At 36.3% G+C, this 27,704-nt stretch overlaps 1 protein-coding gene across 1 annotated transcript in view; it reads right to left on the bottom strand.

Annotated features, from left to right (window-relative positions):
* Nucleotides 1-27,704, bottom strand: part of NELL2 (neural EGFL like 2) — a 334,778-nt gene that overhangs the window by 162,262 nt on the left and 144,812 nt on the right. Inside the window, exons 10-12 of the mRNA XM_057701965.1 lie at nucleotides 18,202-18,293; nucleotides 15,140-15,242; nucleotides 5,761-5,889 (exon numbers count right to left, since the gene is read on the bottom strand). Of these exons, the coding sequence (XP_057557948.1) occupies nucleotides 5,761-5,889; nucleotides 15,140-15,242; nucleotides 18,202-18,293 (324 nt within the window). The remainder of the gene's footprint in view (nucleotides 1-5,760; nucleotides 5,890-15,139; nucleotides 15,243-18,201; nucleotides 18,294-27,704) is intronic.

Genomic DNA, 27,704 nt, shown 5'->3' with positions numbered 1-27,704 from the left:
AAAATCTAGGGGACCCAGCAAAAGCACTTCTAAGTTGGAAGTTTACAGCAATACACGCTTACCTCAGGAAATAAGAAAATTCTCAAATAAATAACGTAACCTTAAACCTAAAGGAACTAGAGAAAGAAGAAGAAACAAAACTGAAGGTTAGTAGAAGGAGAGATCATAAAGATAAGAGGAGGAATAAATGATATAGAGACTAAAATACAATAGAAAAGATCAATGAAACTAGAGATGGTTATTTGAAAAGTTAAACAAAATCAATAAAAAAAAAATCAAGAGGGCCCAGATAAGTAAAAGGAGAAATGAAAAAGAAGTTACAACTAACACCACAGAAAAAAAGGATCACAAGTGAAAACTATAAAAATTATATGCTAATAAAATGCACAACATATAAGAAATGGATAAATTCCTAGAAACCTATAATCTTCCAAGACTCAATCAGGAAGAAATATTTAGAAAATATGAACAGACTGATTACCGGTAATGAAATTGAATCTGTAGGGAAAAAACGAAAACAAAAGCAAAACAAAAACAAAAACAAAAACCCTCCCAACAAACAAAAGTCCAGGAGAAGCTAGCTTCACAGGTGAATTCTACCAACCACTTAAAGAAGAGTTAATGTCTAGTCTCCTCAAACTATCCCAAAAAACTGAAGAGAAAGGAATGCTTCCAAACTCATTCTCTGAGGCCAGCACCATCCTGATACCAAAATCAGACAAAGACACCACAAAGAAAATTACACGCCAATATCACTGATGAACATAGATGTAAAAATCCTCAAAAAATATTAGCAAACTGAATTCAACAATATATTTAAACGATTATATGTCATGATCAAGTGGGATTTATCATCAGAATGAAAGGATGGTTCCATATCCACAAATCAAAATATGTGATAAATCATATTAATGAATCAAAGAATAAAAATTATATGATCATCTCAATAGATGCAGAGAAAGCTTATGACAAAATTCAACATGGATTTATGATAAAAACTCTCAACAATGTCAGTATAGAGGAAATATACCTCAACATAATGGAGGCCATATATGACAGCACATAGCTAACTCAACAGTGAAAAGCTGAAAGCTTTTCCTCTAAGATCAAGAATAAGACAAGAAAGCCCACTATAGTGACTTTTATTCAGCATAGTATTGAATGTACTAGCCACAGCAATCAAACAAGAAAAAGAGATAAAAGGCATCCAAATAAATAAAACTTTTAATATTTTCAGATGACCTAATACTATGCGTAGAAAATACTAAAGATTTAACCAAGAATCGTAAAATTAATAAATGAATTCAGTAAGGTGGCAGGATACAAAATTAATATACAGAAATCAGTTATGTTTCTATATACTAGAAATTAACTATAAGAAAGAGAAATCAAGAAAAAAATCCCATTTAAAGTTGCATCAGAAAGAATAAAATACCTAGGAATAAATCTAGCAAATGAAGTAAAAGACCCGTACTCCGAAAACTATATGACATGATGAAAAACTGAAGATGACACAAATAAATGGAAAAATGCACTGTGCTCATGGACTGGAAGAATTAATTTTGTTAAAATAACCATACTCCCCAAGGCAATCTGCAAATTCAATGCAATTCCTATCAAAATACCAATGACATTTTTCACAGAACTAAAACAAATAATTCTAAAATCTGTATGGAAACACAAAACCCCCAAATTTCCAAAGCAATCTTTAGAAAGAACAAAGCTGAAGGTATTATGCTCCCAATACTACAAAGCTACAGTCATCAAAACTATATGATACTGGCACAAAAAAGACACACGGATCAATGGAACAAAAGAGAAATCCCAGAAATAAAACCACACTTATGTGTTCAATTAATCTATGAAAAAGGAGACAAGAATATACAAAGAAAGAGAGCCTCTTCAATACATGGTGTTGGGAAAACTGGAGAGCTACATGCAAAAGAATCAAACCGGACTACTTTCTCACACCATATGAAAAACAAACTCGAAATGGATTAAAGATTTAAATGTAATACCTGAAACCATAAAACTCCTAGAAGAAAACAGGCAGTACACTCTTTGACATCAGTTTTTGAAATATTTTTTTGGATCTATCTCCTTACACAAGAGAAAGAAAAGCAAAAACATACAAATGAGACTTCATCAGACTAAAAAGCTTTTGCAGAGCAAAGGAAACTATCAACAAAACAAAAAGAAGATGGGAGAAGTTATTTGCAAATGATATATCTGATGAGAGGTTAACATGCAAAATATACAAAGAATTCATAACCACATCAAGAAAACTAACAACCTGATTAAAAAATGGGCAAAGAATCCAAAACGACAATTTTCTAAAGAAGACATGCAGATGACCAAGACACACATGAAAAGATGCTCAACATCACTAGTCATCAGGGAAATGCAAATCAAAGCTACAATGAGATTATCACCTTACACCTGTTAGAATGGCTATCATCAAAAAGACAACAAATAACAAGTATTGGCGAGAGTGTGGATAAAAGGGAATGCTTGTGCACTGTTGTTGGGAAACTAAATTGGTACAGTCACGATGGATGACAGTATGGAGCTTCCTCAAAAAATTAAAAATAGAACTACCATAAGATCCAGCAATTCCACTTCCGGGTATTTTTCCAAAGAAAACAAAAACACTAATGCAAAAAGATATATGCACCCCTGTGTTCACTGCAGCATTATTCAAAAGAGCTGAGATGTGGAAGCACCCTAAGTGCCCATCAATAGATGAAAGAATATAAAGATGTGGTATATATATTGTATATATCCATTCCAGTATGTATATATACATACATACATACATACTGGAATGGAATATTACCCTGCCATAGAAAGAATGAAATCTTGCATTTGTGAGACCATGGATGGACCAAGAGGGTTATGCTAATCGAAATAAGTCAGACAAAGAAACAAAAATACCATATGATTTCACTTATGTGTCGAATCTAAAAAACAAAACAAATGAACAAATATAACAAAATAGAAACAGACTCATACATACAGAGAAAAACTGGTGGATGCTAGAAGATAAGTGGGTCGGGGGAGGAGTAAAACCGGTGAGGGGTATCTAGAGGTACAAACCTCTAGTTCCAAATAAATGTCTTGGGATGTAACGTATAGTATACGTAATATAGTTAATAATATTGTAATAACTTTGTATTGTGACATGGTAGCTAGACTTATCATGATGATCATTTTGTAATGTATCAAAATATCAAATTACTATGTTGTACATCTGAAACTAATATAATGTGTGTCAATTGCCTTTCAATAAAAAATTCTTAGCAACAACAACAAAATGAAAAAGAAAATCAAATTTGATCAGAATACTGCAGAACCTGTTAACATGAATAACAAAAAATATACTAGAAGTACTCATGTATAAAAAAATTCAAGATCCCTATAACAAACCATCATTTTCCTAACTTTTGAAGATTACTTCCTTAAATGAAAAATAAATAACATGAGGAAATTTACAAACCATTTTTCGGTATGATCCATTCAGAATGGAAAACAGCTGTCATTCTGCACTACAGATAAATGTGTAGATAAAAACAGTGAGCTAGTCTTTACAATTAAATCAATTTTCAACAGGCTGTATTGATGAATAACTTAAATTTCTGGTCTCTTCCCTTGTATTCTTTCCTGTCTCAATAAATGGCAACATCACCCATGTGTTGCTCAAAATCAAAAACTTGACTTCCCTTCATCACTCTTTAATTCTCCTCCACAGTAAACTATCTGCAAGTATTGTTGGCTCCATTTCCAAAACATACCATGAATATGCTCCTTCTCTCTCTTATCACTTTCTTAAGCCAGGCCATCAACATTTTTGCCTAGGCTTCTTCAACAGCCTTCCAACTGGTCTTCCTGTTTACACTTCTGTTCTTCCAACCGCATTCAACCCCATAGTTCATCCAACACACTGCAGCCAGAGCTGTCTTTTTTGATACAAGTCTGTGCATATCACTCCTTTACTAGATGAATCTAAAATACTTACAGCCTCCTTACATTACCTGGCCCCTACCTAATTCTCTTGCATTTTAACTGACTCATCTGCTCTATCACATTATCCTCCTTTCTGTTTCTAGACCATCCAACCTAGTTACCACTTAGGATCTTTCTACCTGCTATTCCTCCTAGTTGGAATGCTCTGTTCCAGATCTCTCCACGTTAATTTCTTATCATCAAGTCTCAAATTACCTGTCAATCCCCTCCCAACCCTAGACCCAGTGGCTTTCCTTGACCATCTCATCTAAATTAATTCCCGATCAATTTCTATCACATCATCCTGTTTAATTTTTTTCCTATTATTTATTACTAACTTAAATTGCTTTCTCTACTTCTGAGTTACCCATTTATTCTCTGTCTTCTCCCTGGAATGTAAGCTTCTGAGCACAGGAACCTTATCAGTCTTATTCACCATTTACTACCCAGCGCCTAGAAAAGTGTTTGGTTCTCAGTAGGTGCTCACCAAATATTTATTACAAGAGTGAGTATACTTAACAATAACAAAAATAAGCAGTTCGAACTATATATAATTATCATTAAATTAAGATTCAAAAAGGTATCATGAATTTATATCATGTGATTTCATGTTATACACATTAACAATATCAGTGGAACTTGTTACATATTAGAGATCTTAACTATTAATGAAAACTACATTATTTTACTGTTTAAATTTATCTCCAATATAAAACCTTTCAAAATGAGGACTTTTAAATCAATCTGCATTATAAATGGGGAAGAGAAGCTATATGTCTTTCTTTTGGCAAAAATGGAATGGTCTCTTTAGGACTGAATCAGAAGCATTTAAAGAGATATGCTGGAAAAAAAGGTCAATTTAAAAAATGAATACCAATTTTTAAGGCAGAGAATATCTATTGAAAGCTAAGGGGAACAACAGACATTGGTTTCCCAAGGGCCAATAAATCATCAAGTAGCTAAACACGATCTCCAAGGACTGATGGGCACATTCTTGACATTTGGAAAGGGTAAGTTTAGAACCGTCCAAGTGCCCAAATACCACGATATCAGTGTCCTTACTTGCAAAACCCACTAGCTAGTCACACAATTAATGAGACTGATTCAGATATGTGCCTTGGGGAAATTATAAATTTCTGCATCTCATGGACCTCTTGGGTCTTCATGAATAGTCAAAGCCACAGTATCTGTGAATGTCAGGGTCCTCCTCACTATATTTGGGATGTTTCAATGAGACAATAAACTACCTGGGATATTAGTTAAGATTTTTCAAATAACTAGGAAACTATTTATTCCACTGGACCTATTTACTAAATACCACAGAGCATGAATACAACCACCGAGATTATACTGAACAGAAATAGTGCTGGGCACTTTATCTTCCTGTTAACTGACTGCCTTTGTTATACAACATTGTCTGCAAAAATCTGACTACAATTCGAACTGCAAGCCACAGTAATCATGTCGATATGTGAACTATCTGAATATCTAATTATGAAAAAAAGAAGGCAATTTCACCGTGGAAGTATTGTCCTAATTCAAGAAACCCAGCCATATTAACTTATTAGTCTGACATAGCAGATAGCTGAAAAACTTTAATTTGAAACATAATTATTTTTAGCTGATTAATATGCTTCAAATTAAATTCACTGCTTTTAATGGGCCCATCAACTTGACAACCTGGGAAATTAATAAATTTTGCATGCAGTAATCCTAGGAAATTTATACAGCCAAACTACACAACATTACAAGGATTACCTTCACAGTAGGCATTGTCCTCTCGAAGAGCCCTAAAACCATCTCGACAGCTACAAACAGCCCGGTCATTCAGATTTCTGCACACAGAATTCTCCATGCAGTTATGCCTTTCAGAACAAAAGTCATAACCTACAAGAAAAAAGAAAGTTATTATGGTAAATGAAGTTACAACAAAGCAAATAAACTTGTCTCTTTAATATCTAATCCCCTAAAAGATATTTTAAGTTGATATCTTCATCCAATGTTTATAAGACCATATGCTATATGTAATAAAAAGGTGACTAAAAAGTTTTTTGAGTGTTTAACTGATTTAATTCCTACTTGAAGTTAATTCTGTCTCCTTTGTTTCTGACTTTATAAATGCTATCTCTAGTCCCTAATATTCTAATTACAGGCCTCCAAATATTGGAAAAGAAAGATTCCTGGAGTCCAAAACAAATATTTACACTACAGAAGGTAGAGTGAGGAAGGAAAGGGATCTGAGAATTAGCGATTGAACATTATCAATAACTATGAGTAATACAGACCAATCCAGATGAGATGTTGTGTATTTAGAAATGAAACAGATGACCTGGCATCCTCAAAAACACCTACAAAACTCTCAATATGTAAAAAAAAGAAAATCACATCACTTTAATTTTCTCTGGAAATCTGCCAGACAAAGTATGTCCATTCAAAAGAATAAGAAAATTTTTCTGAATTATAAAGATTCCATGGATTCCAGAGTCTTTATGAGAGGAAAGAAAAATGGACATTTCATAAACAGACAGCAAGCATCTGTAATTTCTCAAATCTCTTTTTCTTGTGTGAATCCGTTGTTCAGAGATCATCTAAGATGCTGAAATGAAAAGCTTGAGGGCTTCCCTGGTGGCGCAATGGTTAAGAATCCGCCTGCCAATGCTGGGGACACAGGTTCGATCCCTGGTCTGGGAAGATCCCGCATGCCATGGAGCAACTAAGCCCGTGAGCCACACCTGCTGAACCTGTGCTCTAGAGCCCGTGAGCCACAACTACTGAGCCTGCGTGCCACAACTACTGAAGCCCAAGCACCTAGAGCCCATGCTCCACAACAAGAGAAACCACCGCAATAAGAAACCCGCACAGCACAACAAAGAGTAGCCCCTGCTCACCACAACTAGAGAAAGCCCTTGTGCAGCTACGAATAACCAACACAGCCAAAAGTTAAGTAAATAAATAATAAAATAAATCTTAAAAAAAAAGAAAAGCTTGAACACTGGAATCCATATTTAATGGAAATTATATGATCATATATCATTCAAACAGTTTTCAAATTGCTTGATGCATAAATTTTCTATCTAGTTTACATTGTTTAATGAATTACTGTTTCACCATGTATAAAAGAAAAGAAGTCTAGGAGAGTACATTTCATGTAGCTCAGAATAAACTCATCTGCTTACATGCAAGAAAAGACTTACTTGAACAAATCATGAAGATGTAAGTTCTACACTGGCTCATCTTATTTTTTATCAAATTACCACAGAACGCTGAGATTCAGTGAAATGGGTGAACGAGGCTACACCACAGCCAGCAGGCACACTCTGGGATAGCACAATGGCTGACGTCCATTCCAGTTTGTTTTTGCCCATAATGACTATCTTGAATATCATCCCAGAATTAAAACATATCTCCCATGAAATGCAACTACAATGTACAGTAAAATATTATTTGTACAATTTAAGCCTTAGGAAGGGTGAGGCTCTCAAAATACAGTGATGCATTTTAAAAGGATAGGAAAAATCAAAAAAATTAGTGATTTCTACAGAAATAAAATAAAATAGAACAGAGGTGTATGAAGACTGGAAAAGTACATAGTCAATAACAGCCCCGAAATTACTTAACTTTTCTTGACAAGATTCTTCACAATCTAAGTTCTCATGATTAAGGCTGAAAATTTAGGAGTAAAAAGTTCATTCTTAAGGAGGGGAAAAGTTAAAAATGTTTTCTCCTAGGGTCTTTTTATTTTCTTCAAGTAGTTAAATTGAGACCATATTTCTTAAAATGTATTCCAGTGTCTTTTTACAATGCCTGAGGGGGGGATAACTTTAGCTAATAAGTCATCCTCATTCTCTATCCCAACAGCTCAGCACATCATCAATCTAAAATGAAAAGGTTCAAAAAATCACTTTATTCTAAATTAAAACCAAGTTACTAAAAAAAAATTGGCCCACTCCTTAAGATACACAAAGAATTAGGAGACCATGTCCTAACACAGTGCTAAATCTGTAGAAATTGACCTGTAATGCTTTAAACAACTCTTAGAGAGCAGTGGACTGAGGACAGGAACTGTTCTTGATGCACTTTTATTTTTCTTTCATAAGTTTATATTTTTCAAAACTATCTTTCAACACTTCATTTTGCTGCATTTTCTTTTCTCTCATTTTTCAAACTCTGTCCTATCACTGCCACCACTGTCTATACCTTATGGCCTCCTCTATTGCAATCCATTTCCGGTTCAGTATAAGTAATGGTAAGAACCCCTCATCTCAGCATCAAATACGCACGCGTTCACCATGCAGTGTTTAATTGCTGCAAGAATTTTCCAACTATAAGACAACAGTGTGATTCTACTTCTCCTGTTCTAGGTTCAGTTAGGGAGTACTTTACTTTTCATCAAATGAGTTTTTTAAATTAACCCAGAGACTTGAAAACTGAAAATTTCATCAACTCTAATTTACTCTAAACAATGTCAGATAGCTATTTTGATTTAGTCTCTCAGCAAATAAGTTGACTGAATCTATTGGTTGTTTTACTGCTTAGATTAAAAAATGTCAAGATTAAAAGGCTAACTACTGATGGGTAGAAAATTCAGACTCAATTAAAGGGGCCTGTTTCCAATCTATAGTTGTGAACTTAAAATCAGAGTATGGGTTGGCAAAAAACCATAGTCCTACTACCATCACAGTCACATTCCTGCTCATCGGTGCATGGTTTTTGAAATTGAAACACCTGGATTTACATCTGATCTCTACCACTTACTGGCTGTGTAAATTACTAGCTGCGTTAAGTTAATTAACCTTTCTAAACCTTCAGCTTTTCTCACCTGTAAAATTAGGATAATATCTATCTTGCAAAAATGTAAGGTTCAAATGAGATCATCTATGCAAAAGTGTAACGGTATAGCATTTGTTAATAATTAAAGCAGAGTTTTACTAGTAAGCCACAAACCAAATGTGCTGAGAGACCTATCATAGGAGAAAATTCAAGTATTTGTTATAAATGGATAGATCAATGGTCTAATATAATTAGACCTTTCTTTCATTTCTTCTTTTGGATTTTTTTTTTTCATGGCAGATTTTATTTTATTTATTTTTTATTTTATTTTATTTTTAAAAAAATTTTTTGAGGTACACCAAGTTCAATCATCTGTATTTATACACATATTCCTATATTCCCTCCCTCCCTCGACTCTCCCCCACCCTCCCCATCCCAGTCCTCTAAGGCATCATCCATCCTCGAGTTGAACTTTCTTTGTTATACTTCCCACTGGCTATTTATTTTACAGTTGGTAGTATATATATGTCTGTGCTACTCTCTCACTTCGTCTCAGCTTCCCCTTCACCCCCCGCCCCCCCAAACCTCGAGTTCTACAGTCCATTCTCTGCATCTGCGTCCTTGTTCTTGTCTTGTAACTGAGTTCATCAGTACCATTTTTAGATTCCGTATATATGAGTTAGCATACAATATTTGTCTTTCTCTTTCTGACTTACTTCACTCTGTATGACAGACTCTAGGTCTATCCACGTCATGACATATAGCTCCATCTCATTCCTTTTTATAGCTGAGTAACATTCCATTGTATATATATGCCACATCTTCTTTATCCATTCATCTGTTGATGGGCATTTAGGTTGCTTCCATGTCCTGGCTATTGTAAATAGTGCTGCAATAAACATTATGGTACAAGTTTCTTTTGGGATTATGGTTTTCTTTGGGTATATGCCCAGGAGTTGGATTACTGGATCATATGGTAGTTCTATTTGTAGTTTTTTTAAGGAACCTCCAAACTGTTTTCCATAGTGGCTGTACCAACTTACATTCCCACCAACAGTGCAGGAGAGTTCCCTTTTCTCCACACCCTCCCCAACATTAGTTGTTTCCAGATTTTGTGATGATGGCCATTCTGATCGGTGTGAGGTGACACCTCATTGTGGCTTTGACTTGCATTTCTCTGATGATGAGTGATGTTGAGCATCTTTTCATGTGTGTGTTGGCCATCTGTATGTCTTCTTTGGAGAAATGTCTATTTAGGTCTTCTGCCCATTTGTGGATTGGGTTATTTGCTTTTTTGGTATTAAGCTGCATGAGCTGCTTGTATATTTTGGAGGTTAATCCTTTGTCCATTGTTTCGTTGGCAACTATTTTTCCCATTCTGAGGGTTGCCTTTTAGTCTTGTTTATGGTTTCTTTCGCTGTACAAAAGCTTTTAAGTTCCATGAGGTCCCATTTGTTTATTCTTGATTTTATTTCCATGATTCTAGGAGGTGGGTTAAAAAGGATCTTGCTTTGTTGTATGTCATTGAGTGTTCTGCCTATGTTTTCCTCTAGGAGTTTTATAGTGTCTGGCCTTACATGTAGGTCTTTAATCCATTTGGAGTTTCTTTTTGTGTATGGTGTTAGGAAGTGTTCTAATTTCATTCTTTTACATGTAGCTGTCCAATTTTCCCAGCACCACTTACTGAAGAGGCTGTCTTTTTTCCATTTTATATTCGTGCCTCCTTTGTCAAAGATAAGGTGCCCATATGTGTTTGGGCTTACTTCTGAGTTCTCTATTCTATTCCATTGATCTTCCTTTCTATTTTTGTGCCAGTATCGTACTGTCTTGATCACTATGGCCTCGTAGTATAGTTTGAAGTCAGGAAGCCTGATTCCACCAACTCTTTTTCTTTTGGATTTTAACCACAAGGATACCAAGTTTTCTATTTCTTTTAAGCTTTCCAAATTTACGTGAAATTCTTTTATTAAGGGTGCTAGATCTTTTTATAAAATATTAATATGCATTTCTCTGTGACTGTCTAAGGAAAGAAGGGTGGATATAAAAGATTATGCATAAGAACAATATAAATAAAGCTTATTCATAATAATCAGGAGAAAGAGAAGACAATAATTTTGAGGTGAATATTTGTTGGTTTTCCCTCCAGGTGTCTGTCTATTCCTCCTTTTCGTCGAGGTGTGGGGGGGTGGGGGGCAGTCTACACGTACCTGGGATGAACTCTTCACCTTTACTGTCAGCCTAGGTGCTTACAGGAAAATGGACTCCACTGCCCACTGGTTAAGGCCACACCAATCAATGCATCCCACTGGGACTTTTGTTCAACTCACGAGGATATTGAACTTTCTCTTCCACCTACTGTAGTATCATAATGATGTAAGCATAAGAATGTCAGGGGTGGGACTTCCCTGGTGGCACAGTGGTTAAGAATCCACCTGCCAATGCTGGGGAAACGGGTTGAACCCCTGGTCCAGGAAGACCCCACATGCTGTGGAGCAACTAAGCCCGCGAGCCACAACTACTGAGCCTGCGTGCTACAACTACTGAAGCTCAAGCATCTAGAGCCTGTGCTCTGCAACAAGAGAAGCCACCGCAATGAGATGCCCACACACTACAACGAAGAGTAGCCCCCACTCGCCACAACTAGAGAAAGCCCGTGCACAGCAATGAAGACCAAATGGAGCCAATAAATAAATAAATAAATTTAGAAAAAAAAAATGTCAGGGGTCTACCTGAGAACACATGGAGTCTGAAAATAAGGCTACTTTAGAGGAGACAAACGGGGATATGCATCTAAGCAGAGGGGCAAGATTTGAGATCTGAATCAAGTCACTTACTGAGGCCACGTGTTCCATTTTTTTGCTTAAGTCACTTGGATTGGGTGTTCTATCGCTTGTACTTGAAAGAATACTAACTCATATCGGTATCACTTGCAAGATGATGGATAATCTTGATTCTTCCCAAAATGTAGTTCAGGGGCACGGATGAATCTTTTTTTAAAAGTACTGATAGCAATGGAATTTTTTTAATGTGTATAAAAAAATACATTAATATAACAAATAATCCCATTATTTCATTTATACCACTGCTTAGGAATGAAACTAAATTTCCACAAAATGAGTTGACTAACAGTAGATATTAAAAAATTACCTAAATAATGTTATTTGAGACACACAGATAATAAGAATCACGAAGGTGTAACTGAATGATGTGGGAAACTATGAGCTGTCCAGAAGTTGGGAGCAAACAATCTATACCCACTTGGACTTATATACACGGGTGCCTCTATTATTTACTTCTAATTGTAAGGCTTGACAAAGTCAATGCTATATTGAAGTTGGGCATCCAGTGAATAGGACTTGATAGTCTGCAACCAGAGAAAGGGGCGGCTGAGGGAGGAGAAGGAGAATGGGAAGGGCTGAAATATAAAAACATATCATTATATATATGTTATTTCTGTACTTTTCTAAGTCGAGTCCTCACTGTATCATGAAGTCTCTGTCGTGTTGTAATTTGTCATAGCTTCCTTCAAAGAGCATTCCTGCTACACTGTTCCTCAGCTGCTACAACAGGAGACAGCAGGGTACCTGGCTGGATTTGACTTGGTCCCTAGAGATTTGAAGCCTTACTTCCTTCTGAGCACAGCTTGGTTTCCAACCACTGGCCGAGCCTCCAGTGGAAAGGTCAACACTTTAACCTCCAGCTCTGCCCTCAGGGAATATTTACCTACCCTTGTTGAACAACTTACTCTTTCAGATGTGAACACGGCATCTTTAGCACTAGGCAGACAGGCCTGGAAACTGGAGGCCAACTTTACTACAAATGAATTTGTCACAATATATATGTTGGAGGTGACTCAAAATTTAAGCCTTCAAAACTTGACACTTTTTAGTTTAAAAGTCAGAGTCTGCCAGGAGGACTTATTTGTTTATTCTATATATTTGAAGTCAGAAATGGAAGCAATCTTTATTTTAAATGGTGTTAAGTGTTTCAAGAAAGGCGAACTTGGGTTCGGGGGGGAATGAATTGGGAGATTGGGATTGCCATATGTATATTACTAATAAGAAAAAAAATACCAAATTGTACACTCTAAGTATATGCAGCTTATTGTATGTTAACTGTATCTCAATAAAAGTTCTTAAAAAAAAAAAAAGGCAAACATGGACAATTTCAGTTCCAGTTCTAAGCCAGCGGTTCTCAACCCGGGTTGAGTAAAATAATTCATCGAAGTTTTTTTAAGGTGATACCAAGGCTCCCATATATCTGGAATCTGGCTCTGAAACACCTGTTTAGGAATTAGGAAAAGGAATCTGAGCTTCCGACTTGGCGAAGGCAACTCTATACTGGAAGCCCCAGTTCCACTTGGAGAAAAACCTATGACTTAGGCCTGAATACGCTATTATGTGATTAAATGCTTAAAGAATAACCTTTCACACACTTGAGAAATTCCAGGAACTACAGGACATTTCAACCCTGCAGCTACGGATTAACTGCTGTCCTTACACAGTCAAGATGACCCTGACCAGACCAGCGCACCCCGTTTCAAGATCATGATCAGAGCAGACTGTGCTGCTCCACACACAGTCCCCACCACACACCTCCAAAGCTTCTCCTTTACAAACTCTTGTCCTCTAACTGGCCACTTGGAGATGGTTTTGGGGATGCTGGTCCACCGTCTTCCCAGGTTGCCGGCTTCCTGAATAATACACCTTTCTTTTTCCACCAATCCTTGTCTCTCGAACATAGACTTCTGAGCAATGAGCAGCTAAACCTGAGTTCACTTCTGGCCCTGGCTGGTCACATATCGATCATATCAAAATTTCAGGTGAAGGGGGTGTAGATCACAGTATATTTTTCCATTGTATTTCAAGTGTGCTATGTAAACAGATTAATTTTTAAAACTATAGGCAATTTACATATAACAGTTTTTGTAGCTAGCTTTTCCATTCTTAACTTGCTTTTGGTAACGTATTAAGGTTCTTTAAAAAGAAATGGATGCGATCAGGCCTTCATTGAATGGATGGCAGAAGTAGCTAAAAAGAAAATGAAAAAACTGAGGGATCTTCTGTTTTCCTTTTAATAGATGAGATTAAAAGGAAAAAAACAGTGTATGTTTTATGAAGATTCTTTTTCTGGCTCTTTTTCTATTTAGGTTTTGTTTTGCACCTATTATTAAGGCTATTATTAAAACAAGTGCTAGTAGCTCATTTAGGGCACTTTGTTATACAGTACCAATCACATGAGTGATGAGCTCCAATGACATCCCAGGTGTCACACTAGGTATTAAGAAAATAGAGATGGGGACTTCCCCGGTGGCGCAGTGGTGAAGAATCTGCTTGCTAATGCAGGGGACACGGGTTTGATCCCAGGGCCAGGAAGATCCCATGCGCTGTGGAGCAAGTAAGCCCACTCGCCACAGCTACTGAAGCCCACATGTGCAACAAGAGAAGCCCCCGCAATGAGAAGGCCACACACCACAAGGAAGAGAAGTCCCCACTCACCACAACTAGAGAGAAAGCCTGCTCACAGCAACGAAGACCCAACACAGCCAAAAAAATTAAAATTAAAAACGAAAAAAAAATAGAGTATAGAGATGAATGTAGAGACTCAGCCCTGCCCTCAAGGTGCAAAGTCTAATGAAGGAGACAGATTCACAAACATATAATTTCAAGAAAACACAAGAAGGCACATATTTCATGATTAGTAGGGGTCATAAAAAGTTCCACATAATCAATCCTTTAGCTTACTACTTGAATTACAACAAAATACCAAGTTTAAGAATCTTTAGTGATGGGCAACTCACTGCCTCCTGGGCAGCCCACTGCATTTCTGAGTACCTCAAATTTTACTGTTTTCTTATATTGAACTAAAGACCTAAGTTCCTTCTACTTATCGGTCATATGCCTATCAGCATCTCAGAGGCAGCACAGAACAAGCAATGAACATCTGATGGACCTTCTCTCCTCAGTATATAGAAGCCTATCAGGAAGATGAGTGGAATTGTGAAGAGAGGGATTTGAAGTAGTCAAATGGGAATGATGCTAAGTCAATTATAAAAACAAAGGGAAGAGAAAAGAAAAGCAAATCCCCGCCCCTCACACACACAAAATAAACAAAATAACTCAGCACTGTTGTGTAAATGTTTTCAACAATGTCATGCTGACTCAGAACCAGTACACAGAGAGAAGTTTAGAAACCCAGAGCTTGAAACAGGTACAATACACCCAGGGGAAATGCATGGGTGCATCTTGATTTTAATTCGATAGTCTTTGGAAATAACTTGCTTATAAAAAGGTCTATTTCCTGTCAATACAACTAGCCTCTTAGAATGACTGATGCATATTAATTTTACTCTACAGAAAAGTCTTACCTTTACACACTTTGCAACAGCTATGAGACAAGGTAATCTGATGAGGCTCTGGACAGTCCAGAGCCGGACAGCCTGGACTCTCAATCAGCTTCATGGTCTGGTCCTGTTACACGACAGAAAACAAACGCTTCAAACTTCTTAATTAGAACGAACTCAGAAGCTTCCAGATTCAGCACCCATGAAATTTCTTCAAACATGAGAGTGACATTTTCATCCTGAGAACCTCTGCACAGGTTATAGACTCATTTGCAAAGTGACATTAAATAACAACTGGAATGACTTTCAAGTGGACACACAGCTCTGGGAATGGGAGTATGCCACACTGCAGCCAGGTCTTCAATTTCCAAACATCAGGGTACTGCTGAAAGATTCTGAAATATGTTGTTAGTTTACAACATATTTGCACATCCAGATGACAACTGTGGCAAAGATACAGCTTGAATTCCATCAATAGTGCTCTTTGGAAAACAATAAATAAAAACCGGGTTTTTTAAACACTCTCATTTCAAAGTTTCCTAAACTGTTATAAAGAGATTATCCCAAGTGAGTGTGATAAGGAATACTGGGGCTCGCTCACAAAACTGTAAGGAAAATGAGGGCAGGGTTTACATCTCTTGAGCCTGAATGTCTTGCCTATTTTCTGGCACATAATTGGCACTCCAAAAATTTACTGAACGAATGAATAAATCAATGTAAAGTGATTATAGTTCTAGCCACCAAAGCAGATAAAACCCTTCTCAAAGAGAAACCGAAATACAGAACACTTTTCTGATAAATGTAGTAGCACTGCCTCTGAAGCAAACATTTTGCTTCTATACTGTCAACCTCCAGTCTTTTAAAAACGAGAGTCATTAACTGTTATGTTATGCTTACCAATACATAAGTAATAAAATAACCACTGGAGCTTGGAGGCTTCCATTTTAACACTGCTCAATAGCTTAGCTCTTTAGATGTCATTTCTATAAGTACTGCTTTTATTGAAGAAATAGTCATTTCAATATTTCCCTCTTCCTGGCTTATCGATGCAAAGGACCTTCTCCAAGTCACCATAATTTCTTATCAAGAAAGTGGCAGGAGACATGTATACAGTGGAGTCAAACGCTATTCTTCCTTTGGTTTGATGGTAATACGCATTCTGATAATCTTATTTTCAGGACCACAGTGTTTTTCTGTGTTACTATTAAATTCACAGACACTGCCCCCGCCCCCCCCCCCCCCGCCCCCAGCACACATTTTCAAGGCCACAAAACTGACAATAAAGGAACAAAGAAGGACTAGAATTGACAGCCCAGAAAATGGAAGCCTGTCAATTATGTAAAATACAGAAGAGGCTCAGGGGCCTGGAGGGAGAAGGAACAATGGGAGTCAATGTCAAGAATTTAGTGAAGAATTACAAAAGCTTATGAAAATTCGATAGAGCTGTGCTGTAGAATCCACAGCCACTAGCTGCATGTTGCTCTTGAACGCTGTAAATGTAAAATATGTGCAAGATTTTGACAACTTAGTGTGATAAAAGAATGTAAAATATTTCATTAAGAATATTATATTGATTACATCAGAAATGATAATATTTTGGTTTTATGCGGTTGAATACAGGAAATTTAGCCCAATAAAAATCACGTGTGGCTTGCCTGTATTTCTACTATAAACAGCACAGCATTAGAGGGTAGGAAACGGTGCCTTCGTTTGAGCAAATAAAAGGTAACATTTATTCATTCACTCAATATTTATTAAGCACCCGCACAGTTGCCTATACACAGACTTCTCACAAACCCAACAAAAGTTTTCCACCTTCCTTGAAGTAGCTTTGCTCTGATTTCCTTGGTGTTGCTAGCTATCACTCCAAGCCTTCCAATCCTTTTATTTATAGTGGGACCTGCTCCACTTGAAACAGCACTGAAATACAGCTTCAGCAATTGTGTTAATGTTGCTATGCGCCAGCTCCCTTCACTTTAAGACGGTAACCTATATCATGGGAGAGCTAACTTAAAGCCAAAAGCAGCAGCTAAAATACCTTATAACGGACATGAACAAATCAGAGCTTTCATGTTCTAGAAATCAAATCTGTCACCATTTTTCCTCTTTATGTCTCCTCCTTGCTTATCCCAAATGTCTTCCAACTTAAGATGCATGAGGTATACAGCTGGCTTTTTCAGATTCAATTTATTTTGGCAAAATTCTGAGGATTTTCTTTTCTCCAACACTTAATTACATGAATGCTCACAGCTTATTGCCAGCAGAGTAAATCACCTATTTTATTTTCTAAATAATCTACACATACTAAATCATCCCCACAAACCATGGACAGGAGGCATTTAAAGAAGAACATTAAGGACCAAGTGTAAATGAACCCTAAAGCAGAAACTTTATATGTAGACAGTTTCTTTTAGATAGACTGTGGCTTGAAATGTAACACTATGGGGTCAAGGAATATAAAATGACAGTTTATAAAAGGTAAATGTGAAAAGGTATGAAACATACTTAGTTTTTCAATTAGTAGATCAGAGGCCGAGTTAAAATGAATTGCATTTGCTTCAGAAGCATACTTCAAGAGACCAAAGTAGTACATTTATAGAGCATTCCCCTTCAAATCATTTAAAAGATTCCTCCCAAAGGAATTAAGATCAATATCAGTCTCATCTCCATCCGAGAGCTAATTTTTATTAGGTAAATTTTGTTCTGATTTTAATTGGACTGAGTGATATTTATCATGAGTCAAAACCAAGAGTGACAACAGGCTGAGTCTAACTTTATTACATTTTCTTCAAAACAGTAAACAAGGAGCTGATTTGTATTTGGAAAATATAAGACAACTTCATAAAACTTTAATTTGACAAAAGGGTGTTTTTATTTATTAGGAAAATTATTTTACAAACACTAATTTACATGATTGCAAAAACTGAGAATTTCTATACATTTGAGCTATAATTATCATTTTAAATTTCTTAAATTTTCTCTCTGCCTTAGAAGTTTTAAAGGCATTACAAGGGTGAGATTTTTAAAGAAACATTTACTGTGTTCATGTAATTGAAAGAATTGTGAAATGCACACTGTTTCCTTACCTTGCACTCATAGAGAACACATACTCCAGAAGAGGAATAGACCGTATTTCTTTCTCCTTCAAAGTAGGTTCGTCCTTGAAATTGGCATATAGCTTTGGAATAAAAAATACATATATATATTTAAAATGTTTCATTAGGAAAAATAGCTTACAGGTGTTCAGATCATTTTGCTTCAATATTTCAGACGTTCTTATGACTTTTTAAGGTGTTGAGCAACTGTAAACCTAAATTCAATCCAATATAAGGCACATGTAGGCTCAAGTTATTTTCATGCCCATTAAGTTCAGAGAGTAAAATAAGGTGCAAAAAGGATAAGGGGCAATGGCAAGTCAGAATTAAACTCTGAAAAAGGAGAGCTGATAAGCAGACTGTAAGCCAATTACTTGCCTGCTAGATGATGCCGCACGTAAGGGCACATTAAGCAGGTGCTTGAGGCAGCTACAAATCAGGGCCAACACAAACATGAGAAATGTTCGTTTTTAATACACCATCACAGAATTTCAAAGGTAGAAAGAAACTCTGTTACTTTCAGTACATACATGTAAAATTTATGTTTTATGGGTTAGTACTATTTCATTTATAAGTACAGGTGGGTTAGGGCACCCTATTTAAGATTTTAAAAGGTCTTAATCTGGGCCGGCCTTGCTTCCATAACAATCAAGTAAAATTGTAAAACAGAACTTCTGATTCGGGGAAAATATTTTTAATTCATGAAAATGCATAGAAAGTATCAAATTTTTTTGAGACTTTCAAAATATTTACAGTTCACGCAAACATTAGGCCAATGGAAACTGTTTGCTTGTTTTGAAATGAGTGTTTCACACTACCCATGCTGACTCACCACCTAAGCAGAAGCAGATTTACCCTGAAGCTAATTAAGCTTAACTTCCAGAATCCTTCCCTGGCTTAGACCCCCTTCTATGACTCTGAACCAACTTTTGTTTTCACAGATTTGTACTGTTTTTCTTTCAAAGGGCACTCAATATTGTATGCTTTGGAACTCCATAACACCTAGATCAATCCAAGCTAATTACCTCAAAAGACCAGAGGAAGTGGTCATCTGATAGGAAAAGACATGCAGTTTGTGAGCGCTATTTACTAAACCCAATTTTCAATTATAAATACATGGATTTTACAAAATGGGTGTTGTACATTTCCTTTTAATTCCATTGTGTGAGTTAGAATAAAGTCCCTCTTCAGAATTTATACATCTTTAAAAGTATCACACAGCCTATAAAAATTTATAACAAAGAAATTAGACATACTTCTATTAATAATATTGAATATCTATGTGGTTGTACAACTATTCATATTTAATCCAATTTTCATCTTTGCTCAAAAGTTAACTGATTATTTAAAAGATGCACATTTAAATAATGGAAAGCATGCACATTTTTTAAATGCCATCCTTCACCTGATCTGCTTACGCAGCTTTTATTAACAAATTTCACTACATAATATATATTACTGGCAAATTGATTTAAAAGTTTTGAAGCTTGCTGGAAGAAAATACAACTTACGTGCATAAATTATATTACTTAAAAGCTGGCTGAAGCTTGCTCACTCATGAATATTCAAAATGAAACTACAGATTTATCAGTTGCATACTATCTATCATATTATGAATTAAAATAGCATGTACATTTACTTAATGAACCTGATTGACTGTAAACTATATCTCTCCAACGTGTAATTTTTAAGAGTGTGCTTTTTTTATTTCTTATGAGATTCAACAACCTCAAAATACCAAGATCTGGCATATGGCGTGTTCAATTATACTTAGTAAGTACCACATTTTTAAAGATAAGAATAAATAAAACCTTCTCATTTCTATTCAGCACCTGCCAGTCAAAGGTTCCTAAGCCTACTATATTATACAACTTGATAACTGCAGCCTATTCAAGTCCATGGGTATGTTGGAAAAAAAAAAGACAAAAACTGATGCTCCAAGTCTTTCTTAGAACAGAAGGAAAAGGAAACACTGTGAAAAACAAGGGTAAATTCTCCTTATTCAAAGTCTTATGATAATTTAATATTCATGCAGAGCAGATGGACCTTCTGTTCTAAACTCTTAATTCAAAAGACTCAAATAGGCAACTTGTGAGACAATAGGGCACCAAATGGAGCTTGGCAGAGGGAGCAGCACAAAAACGAATGAGATCACAATTGCTTCATTTCCTTTCAAGCAATCAGCACAAACAGGGTGAATTTGGCTTAGAGAGAACCCAAAGTGAGTGATTTTTATCTGATTTCTTTTTTGATCAGTTGCTGTGATTCTGCATAATTCTGAGTTTTATTCTAAATACCTAGTAACGTCATCAGGGTATATCTTCCCTAGGCTCTTTAGGGGAAAAATTTTAAGAAACTCAGAAAAAAAAAAAAATATATACATATATATATTTATACATACATACATTCCTAATCAGTCCTAAAAATACTACAAGGAATCCTGAAAATACCATTAGGGTAGCTCTGGCTCTGGGACATAGGAGCAGATTACAGGAATAAAAAACACATTAATTTATTAATACATTTAACGAACATGTACTGAGTTCCCCTAAATGTCCATCAACAGATGAATGGATAAAAAAGATGTGGTACATATATACAACGGAATATTACTCAGCTGTAAAAAGCAATGAAACTGGGACATTTGTAGAGACATGGATGGATCTAGAGACTGTCATGCAGAGTGAAGTGAGTCAGAAAGAGAAAAACAAATACTGTATATTAACACATATATGCGGACTATAGAAAAATGGTACAAATCAACCGGTTTGCAAGGCAGAAATAGAGACACAGATGTAGAGAACAAACATACGGACACCAAGTGGGGAAAGCAGGGAGGGTTGGGGGGAAATGAATTGGGAGATTGGGATACCACATTGTAGGTCCTAAATATATGCAGTTTGTTGTCTGTTAACTGTATCTCAATAAAAGTTCTTAAAAAAGAAAAAAATGTACTGACTCTTACAAACATGCCAGGTAGTCTGCTAGGTACCAGGACTCAAAGATGACAGAGACACAATTCATCCCCTAACTACTAAGTAGGGAAGACAGCCTCATACACAACTAACTATAAAAGCCAAGCTCAAGTGCTATAACTGAGAAATTCATAAGTGACATGTAAACACAGAAGACCTAGTGGTGAACTGAGAGGGGATGCCTGGATCAAAGTTGAGGTAACAAGCACTGGAGAAGGACCCAGCCTCTGGCAACAGTGACAAGCATCATTGTCACCCTAGGGCTAAGAAACAGGGAGAGGAAATGGTTTTACTGGATCCCAAGGTGAGCCAGAGCTATGAGGTAGAGATAGCCCAGTGGGAGCCAAAATCATGAGAGACACAGGTACCACCAGAAACCCAACCTGGTGCAGGGAAGAAGCAGGGAGGAAACACGGCCAACTCTCTCTTCTCTGGCCTTCCAATTTCCTGCCAGTGCCTCTCATTGGCAAACCCTATGCAAAGCCAGCTGGCAAGGAGACCTGGGTGATGTAGTCTGCAGAAGTCCAGCTCCTGAGGCACAGAGTAGGATAGAGAAGGAGAGAGAATGGAACTGGGAGCACGGGGTGCCTCGGAGGAATAACCGAAGCCCAGCACTGGTGGCTACCATTTACACCAAGAAGAGAAATAGTTTACAAGGACAGTTGCATAGAGGAGCATGAGAGAGTGGAACACAGTGCAAATAAATTCTAAAGAGGAAAAATTGAGACATTTAAAAAAATACAGATCTATTTTAAAGAAATAGCTGGATAGCTTATCAAAATGAGATCCATAGGCAAGGAAGGAGAAGGCAAAATGAAGGAACTGGGCAGATCAAGTGTTAAAGCAGAGGAGAGGAAGCAGATTAGGCACCTGTCCTGATTTTAACCAAGGCCAGCTTTTGCAGGTATCAGGGACAAAGCCTCAGAGACAATAATCATCACTGTGGCTGCCACACTGCATGGAAGTCTCTAGAATTCCATCACTGAACTGCACCTCCCTGCTTACCCTTCCCCAGCAGAGAATAAAGTAGAAGAAATCACTTCCTCAACGAAACAACAAAGGAGTAATCATTTTGCTGTATTGATCTCTTCTTTAATTCAATTGCATTCACATGTTCATAGTCAAAGGCTTCTTTTCTTTCCCAGTTTTGTGTGTGTGTGTGTGTGTGTGTGTGTGTTTGCTGGCATATGTGTGTATATATAGCATTAAGTTTCTTGTGACATAAATCTGGATTCCTATGTCCAAATCCATTACCAGCTTAAAGCAGAATTATGCCAACAAGGCTGTTTTTCAAAGATCTACGCTAAGTGATTTATTGAGTATATTACGTGTATATATTCAAAGATAATGAAGTTTCCTCAGGGAAGGGTATTAATTCATTGATACAGTCTTATCACTTTGTGGACTAAGAAGCCAGAAGCCCCCATGAAGTCAGACTAACTCATAGCACTGCAGCTACTCTTAAGTTATTAATGTTAACCAATGTCAAATGCATATTTACTATAACTCTAGTATACACACACACACACACACACACACACCAGGGGATACCATTCACCTCATGTAAATTATGTCACTCAGATCTGTCCAATGAATAGCCTATTCAGCGATAGGTAGGGAAATGAATTAGAACTTGAGGAAATTCAACAGGATGCTATACCAATTGGTATATATGTTTTACCAAGGCTATACTAAACATCACTAATTACATAGTTACTAGCACCATAATTATGAGAAAATCTGCAAAAGCAATTAACGTGAATTATGTTCACTTCATCTCCCCCCATTTTAACAATTAACAAGAAATAAGAAGGCAGGAAATGCTACAGATGCAAATTTGAAAGTCATCAGTTGTAAAACAGTGAAAAGGAATTTACAGAACAGATTGAGAAATGGATAAGTGAAAGAAGCCAGTAAAACTCTGTCATAAATTACACATTAAAATCATAATTTATTGGTCATGAATACAAAGATAGAAAATGTAGATCCCTCTAATGAGATCTAAATAAACTTCTGCAAACCTTTGTAGAAAGAATGATCTATCTAACAATATTTTAGAATATAAAAGCAAAAAGACATATATTTCACTTGTAAACATTTCCTCACTCACTACATATTTTAACTTTTCCTTTTTATTACTGGATTGAAAATACATGAGTCTACTCTAAATTTCCCTATAGGTATCAACAGCATTAAAATGATACAAACAAAATTAAAAGTTATAGATACCAAGAAGAAAACTAGTATAACTCAGTGAGAAATGGGATTTATTATTTCTCTAAAATTCTCTTTGAAAACACCAGGTATCAGTGATCTTTAGATTGTTTAAGCTGTCTGTTAGGGGCAGAATTGTATAAAGTAGTGGCTTTTATATGGTGTTCTTTGAAATCTTGATTTCTTCTGGGAGGGCTCTTAAAAACCACGTACAATGGCAGTTATTTCATTTTGAATCAACATGATAGTTATTTGTTAGTGATATACAAATCAAAACTGTTGGATGAGAAAACATCTCATTAACTGTAATTACGTATAAATATATTTTATTATAGCTTTTAAAAAAGAATGCACAATAAGTGTATTCATGAAACAGACTAAGATTCTGCGGAGTCAAATGAAAAAATCTGAAAATGTTTCAGTATTCTTAAAAGACTCCAATCAGCCGTGCTGCATTTATCCAGCCCACAATCTTTTTTGCAATCCGGACTCACTTGGAGTCAGTAATAACAATATGATCGTAATAAAAGTTTTGAGCACTAAGTGCTATAAATTAATTTTCCCTCTTTTTATAATGTTTAAATCTCTATTAGAGCACTGAACCCATTTTTCCTTTCCTCTAGTTGTACACTTTTTTATCTTTCCTACATGAGATGGGGACAGTGCCTTAATTTGTCTTTCGTTCTTGTACTCAGCACCAAGCCATGGATAATAAACTCTAAAGGTTTGTTGATTTTTTTTTGTTGTTATTAAGTTCTCTTCTAGCTTCCTATTTGATGAAAAGCCTGAAAACAAGAAAACTGGCCCTCTCTGATCTTCATGTGTCCCTTTACATTTGGCCTTATCCTTTGATTTTGCTTCTTATAACAAAGGTTCTATAAATTGGGTCTCACAGAAATATGTTGCCCTTTCTGTTAAAGGGCAGCTTACTTTCCACTGGAGCAGAGCTGGAGCACTTGAAATGGAAGCAGGTCTATCAGTTACTGAAAAAGCAGCTGTCTGTGTCAGAGCAGTACGACTAATACAAGGCAACACATACTATGGAAGTCTGCTTGGACAATTTGACGACAAAACTTTCTCCTTCCTCTACACAAAACCAATTTTATTTTAAATTTGCCATCATGACAATGTCTTTACTTTTTTTTAAGCTCCTTATTGTGATATAATTGCTTTACACTCTTGTGCCAGTTTTTGAGGTACACCGAAGTGAATCAGCTGTATTTATACATATATCCCCATATCCCCTCCCTCCCGCGACTCCCTCCCACCCTCCCTGTCCTGGCCCTCTAAGTCATAACCCATCATCGAGTTTATCTCCCTATGTTATGCAGCAACTTCATAAAACCAATTTTTATGAGTCAATGCTATTTAAATGATCAAAATTTCAGAGTGTTTAAATAATTCACAAATTCATTAATTATACATGCTTGCTTCCTTTAACTAAATCTCATTAATTGTTTGGGAATTTAGTTGTTTGCAAAACTAATATTAGAATTTAGGAAATGAGAACATGAGAGTAGATGCGCAAACCACCTTTCTCATTCTATATATATATCATGTCCTTAGGCTTCTAAAGGACCAAAGAGTACTCCTCCTAGGGGGGCCTTAATTTAGGTCAGTAGCCTATTCTTCTAAAAAGAGAACAGCCCCTGAAACATCATAAATCTACCAGTAGTGAGAGGTTAGGAGGCAAAGGAGGATAAAAATAACTTTCAGAATAGAACAAAAGTAAAAATTCTAACACCCTATCCAGATCAGCCTTTGGTTGGAAGGCTAGATACTGAGAAAGTAAGAATCAGACATTTAGAAGATCACAGCAAAAAGGCCAAGTCTATAGCTGGAAAGAGGAATTCAGTACTTTTGCCCCTAATTTAACTCTACCCATTTAAATTGTAACTAAGATAGATCCTGATATTCTTTTATTTAGCTACCTTTCTATCACTGGCCTTATTCTTGAGCCTACTTATATACCATAGAATGGATTCTTAAAAAAAAGACAATGTAATCAATTCATTTAGTTTCCTGGGGATAAGAAAAATAAATTTGATGAGTAAAAATAAAGATTTGGAGAAAAACATATATATAAGTGACAACATCAACATTCATGAAGTAAGAGCTTTTACAAAGAAAACACAATATATAACATAATAAGAAAAAGTTCACATACTGCCAGTTTCAAAGCCAGGACTAGAATTCACCTGAAAAAAAATTCTGGGTATCTTTTCTTACCACTAAGAATCCAGTGATCTCAGTCAAAATTTAAACACCTAATCTTTAGTTTAACTTTGCAGAACATATTTCCAAAATGACCAGCACCTTTTGGACATATGTTGTTTCATTATTATATTGATGAAGATACTGAATGTTTTGTGAATTGTAAGGCGTGACCCTTTTCATTATAAACCACGCATCAGTGCTCAACTAGGGGATTACAATTAAAAATCCTGAAAGAGTCATTGTGCAATATTAAAACTGCCACTGTGTACAGGTGAAACAAAGACGAAAGTATGGAGGGAGGTGGGGGTGGGGGAGGGTACCTGTCTTGGGAGGATGTATCTTAAATACAGTTGCCTGAGGGGTATATTAATAACTCCTTCTATTATGCAAAGCATATGAGCCAAGGGAAGAGAAGAAGCACCAGGTTAAGGGGAGCCAGCTCCGTGTAGAGTACGACATGCAGAGGGACAGCACAATGAGGAGGGAGGAGAGAGCAGAGGAAGCAATGGGGGACGTGAGACGGAGCACGAGAAAGGAAAGCAGAAAGCAAAAAAAAGTTAAACGAGAAGCAAAATAATTTCATAAAAACGTGCAGCAAGAGTGGCAACACCTGGTGGAAATAAGAAGCATTTATGATAACCTCCTGTCCGCCAGGCGCTGTCCTAGGAAGGCGCCTTCCTGCCTTCAAGGAGCATTAAGCATAGTGTGGGAAACAGAGAGCCCACACACAGGGATTCTTTGATTGTGCTTCATTGAAATCTTGATTATATAAATAAAATGTATAATGTGTTGCCTATAATTTCTAAGCTTTTGTTTGTATGTTTTAAGGGAAACAAGATAGATACTCACAAAGGATCATTCTTATCGTGTTTTCTTTCACATTTTAAAATTGTCCCACTGACATCTAATTCAAGACAATATTTTTTAACAATTTGCTTATCATCTTTTTCCAAAGCAACTTAATTTTTATTAAAAGCAACTTAATTTTTATTAAAAGAAAATTTACTTCTTTTCACATTCATATTTCCTTGGCTTGCATATTATGTCTGCATATGTATTTATAGCACTTCATTAATATTAGAATTACAGTACAAATACAATTGCCATAAACAGGTTTAGGAACAAACATCTGCCTCTTGGTTAGCAGGCAAATCTAAGTTATGCTGTCATGGCAGCATAAGTGTACAGGCTTAGCCTCAAGTTCAGTTGATACTTTTTCTTTTTAACAGCGTCAATGGAAATCATAGATGAGTGCTTCTCAAATCACCTGGAGGTCTTATTTAAATGAATATCCTCATTAGGTAGATCTGGAGTGGGGCCTGAGATTCTGCTTGTCTCACCAGATCCCCAGTGATACTGATGCTGCTGGTCCAATGATCACATTTTGGGTAGCAAAGTTGTAGATCATTGATTACTAACCCTGCCGGCCCATAGGAATCACCTAGGGAGATTGTTGAAAATACAAATGTGTAGCACCCAGGACAATTAAATCAGAATCTCTGGGGGAGAGGTCTGGGCATCAGTATTTTTTAAGAGCATTCAGGTGATTCCAATGTATGGCTCGTGTTCAGAATCACTGGTGTAGACTAACCCATCTAGTCAATTCAGTGATCTTTTAATATACATCTCCATCCTGGATAATATCAGAGAGTGACTCATAAGACGTTACTAAAAGAATCTGGCCAAAGTTATTTTACTCCTATGCTATAGTTAAGGATAACATCATAAACCTAAAGTTCTATTTCCAGTGGCATCTTAACTTCTAAATCATTTACTTATGTTTATAACTTCAAAAAAGTAATAGGAGTAATGGAAGTGGAAGACACGGGAAGGGTGAAGGAGAGGGAGGGGATGCCAGGGCGAGATGGAGAAAGAGAGAGAAGAATTCATGCAGATGGTAAGACTAAAGATTAAGCCTCATTAAATATAGCTGTACTTGTATTTTGGGACAAAATATTTGTTAAAATACATCACTTTTTCCTATTTTCAGACAATTTTCCCCCTTGGGGGCCAATAAAGTAAAATTTTCTACAGATATGCTAAATGAAACATTGAGTTTAAAATGTTAAACACATTAAGTCTGGAAAT

This window comes from Hippopotamus amphibius, chromosome 12 (assembly GCF_030028045.1).
Source record: "Hippopotamus amphibius kiboko isolate mHipAmp2 chromosome 12, mHipAmp2.hap2, whole genome shotgun sequence".
Classification (NCBI taxonomy): domain Eukaryota; kingdom Metazoa; phylum Chordata; class Mammalia; order Artiodactyla; family Hippopotamidae; genus Hippopotamus; species Hippopotamus amphibius.
The sequence above is the reverse complement of the archived record's forward strand: the minus strand, read 5'-3'. Positions and strand labels throughout refer to the sequence as shown.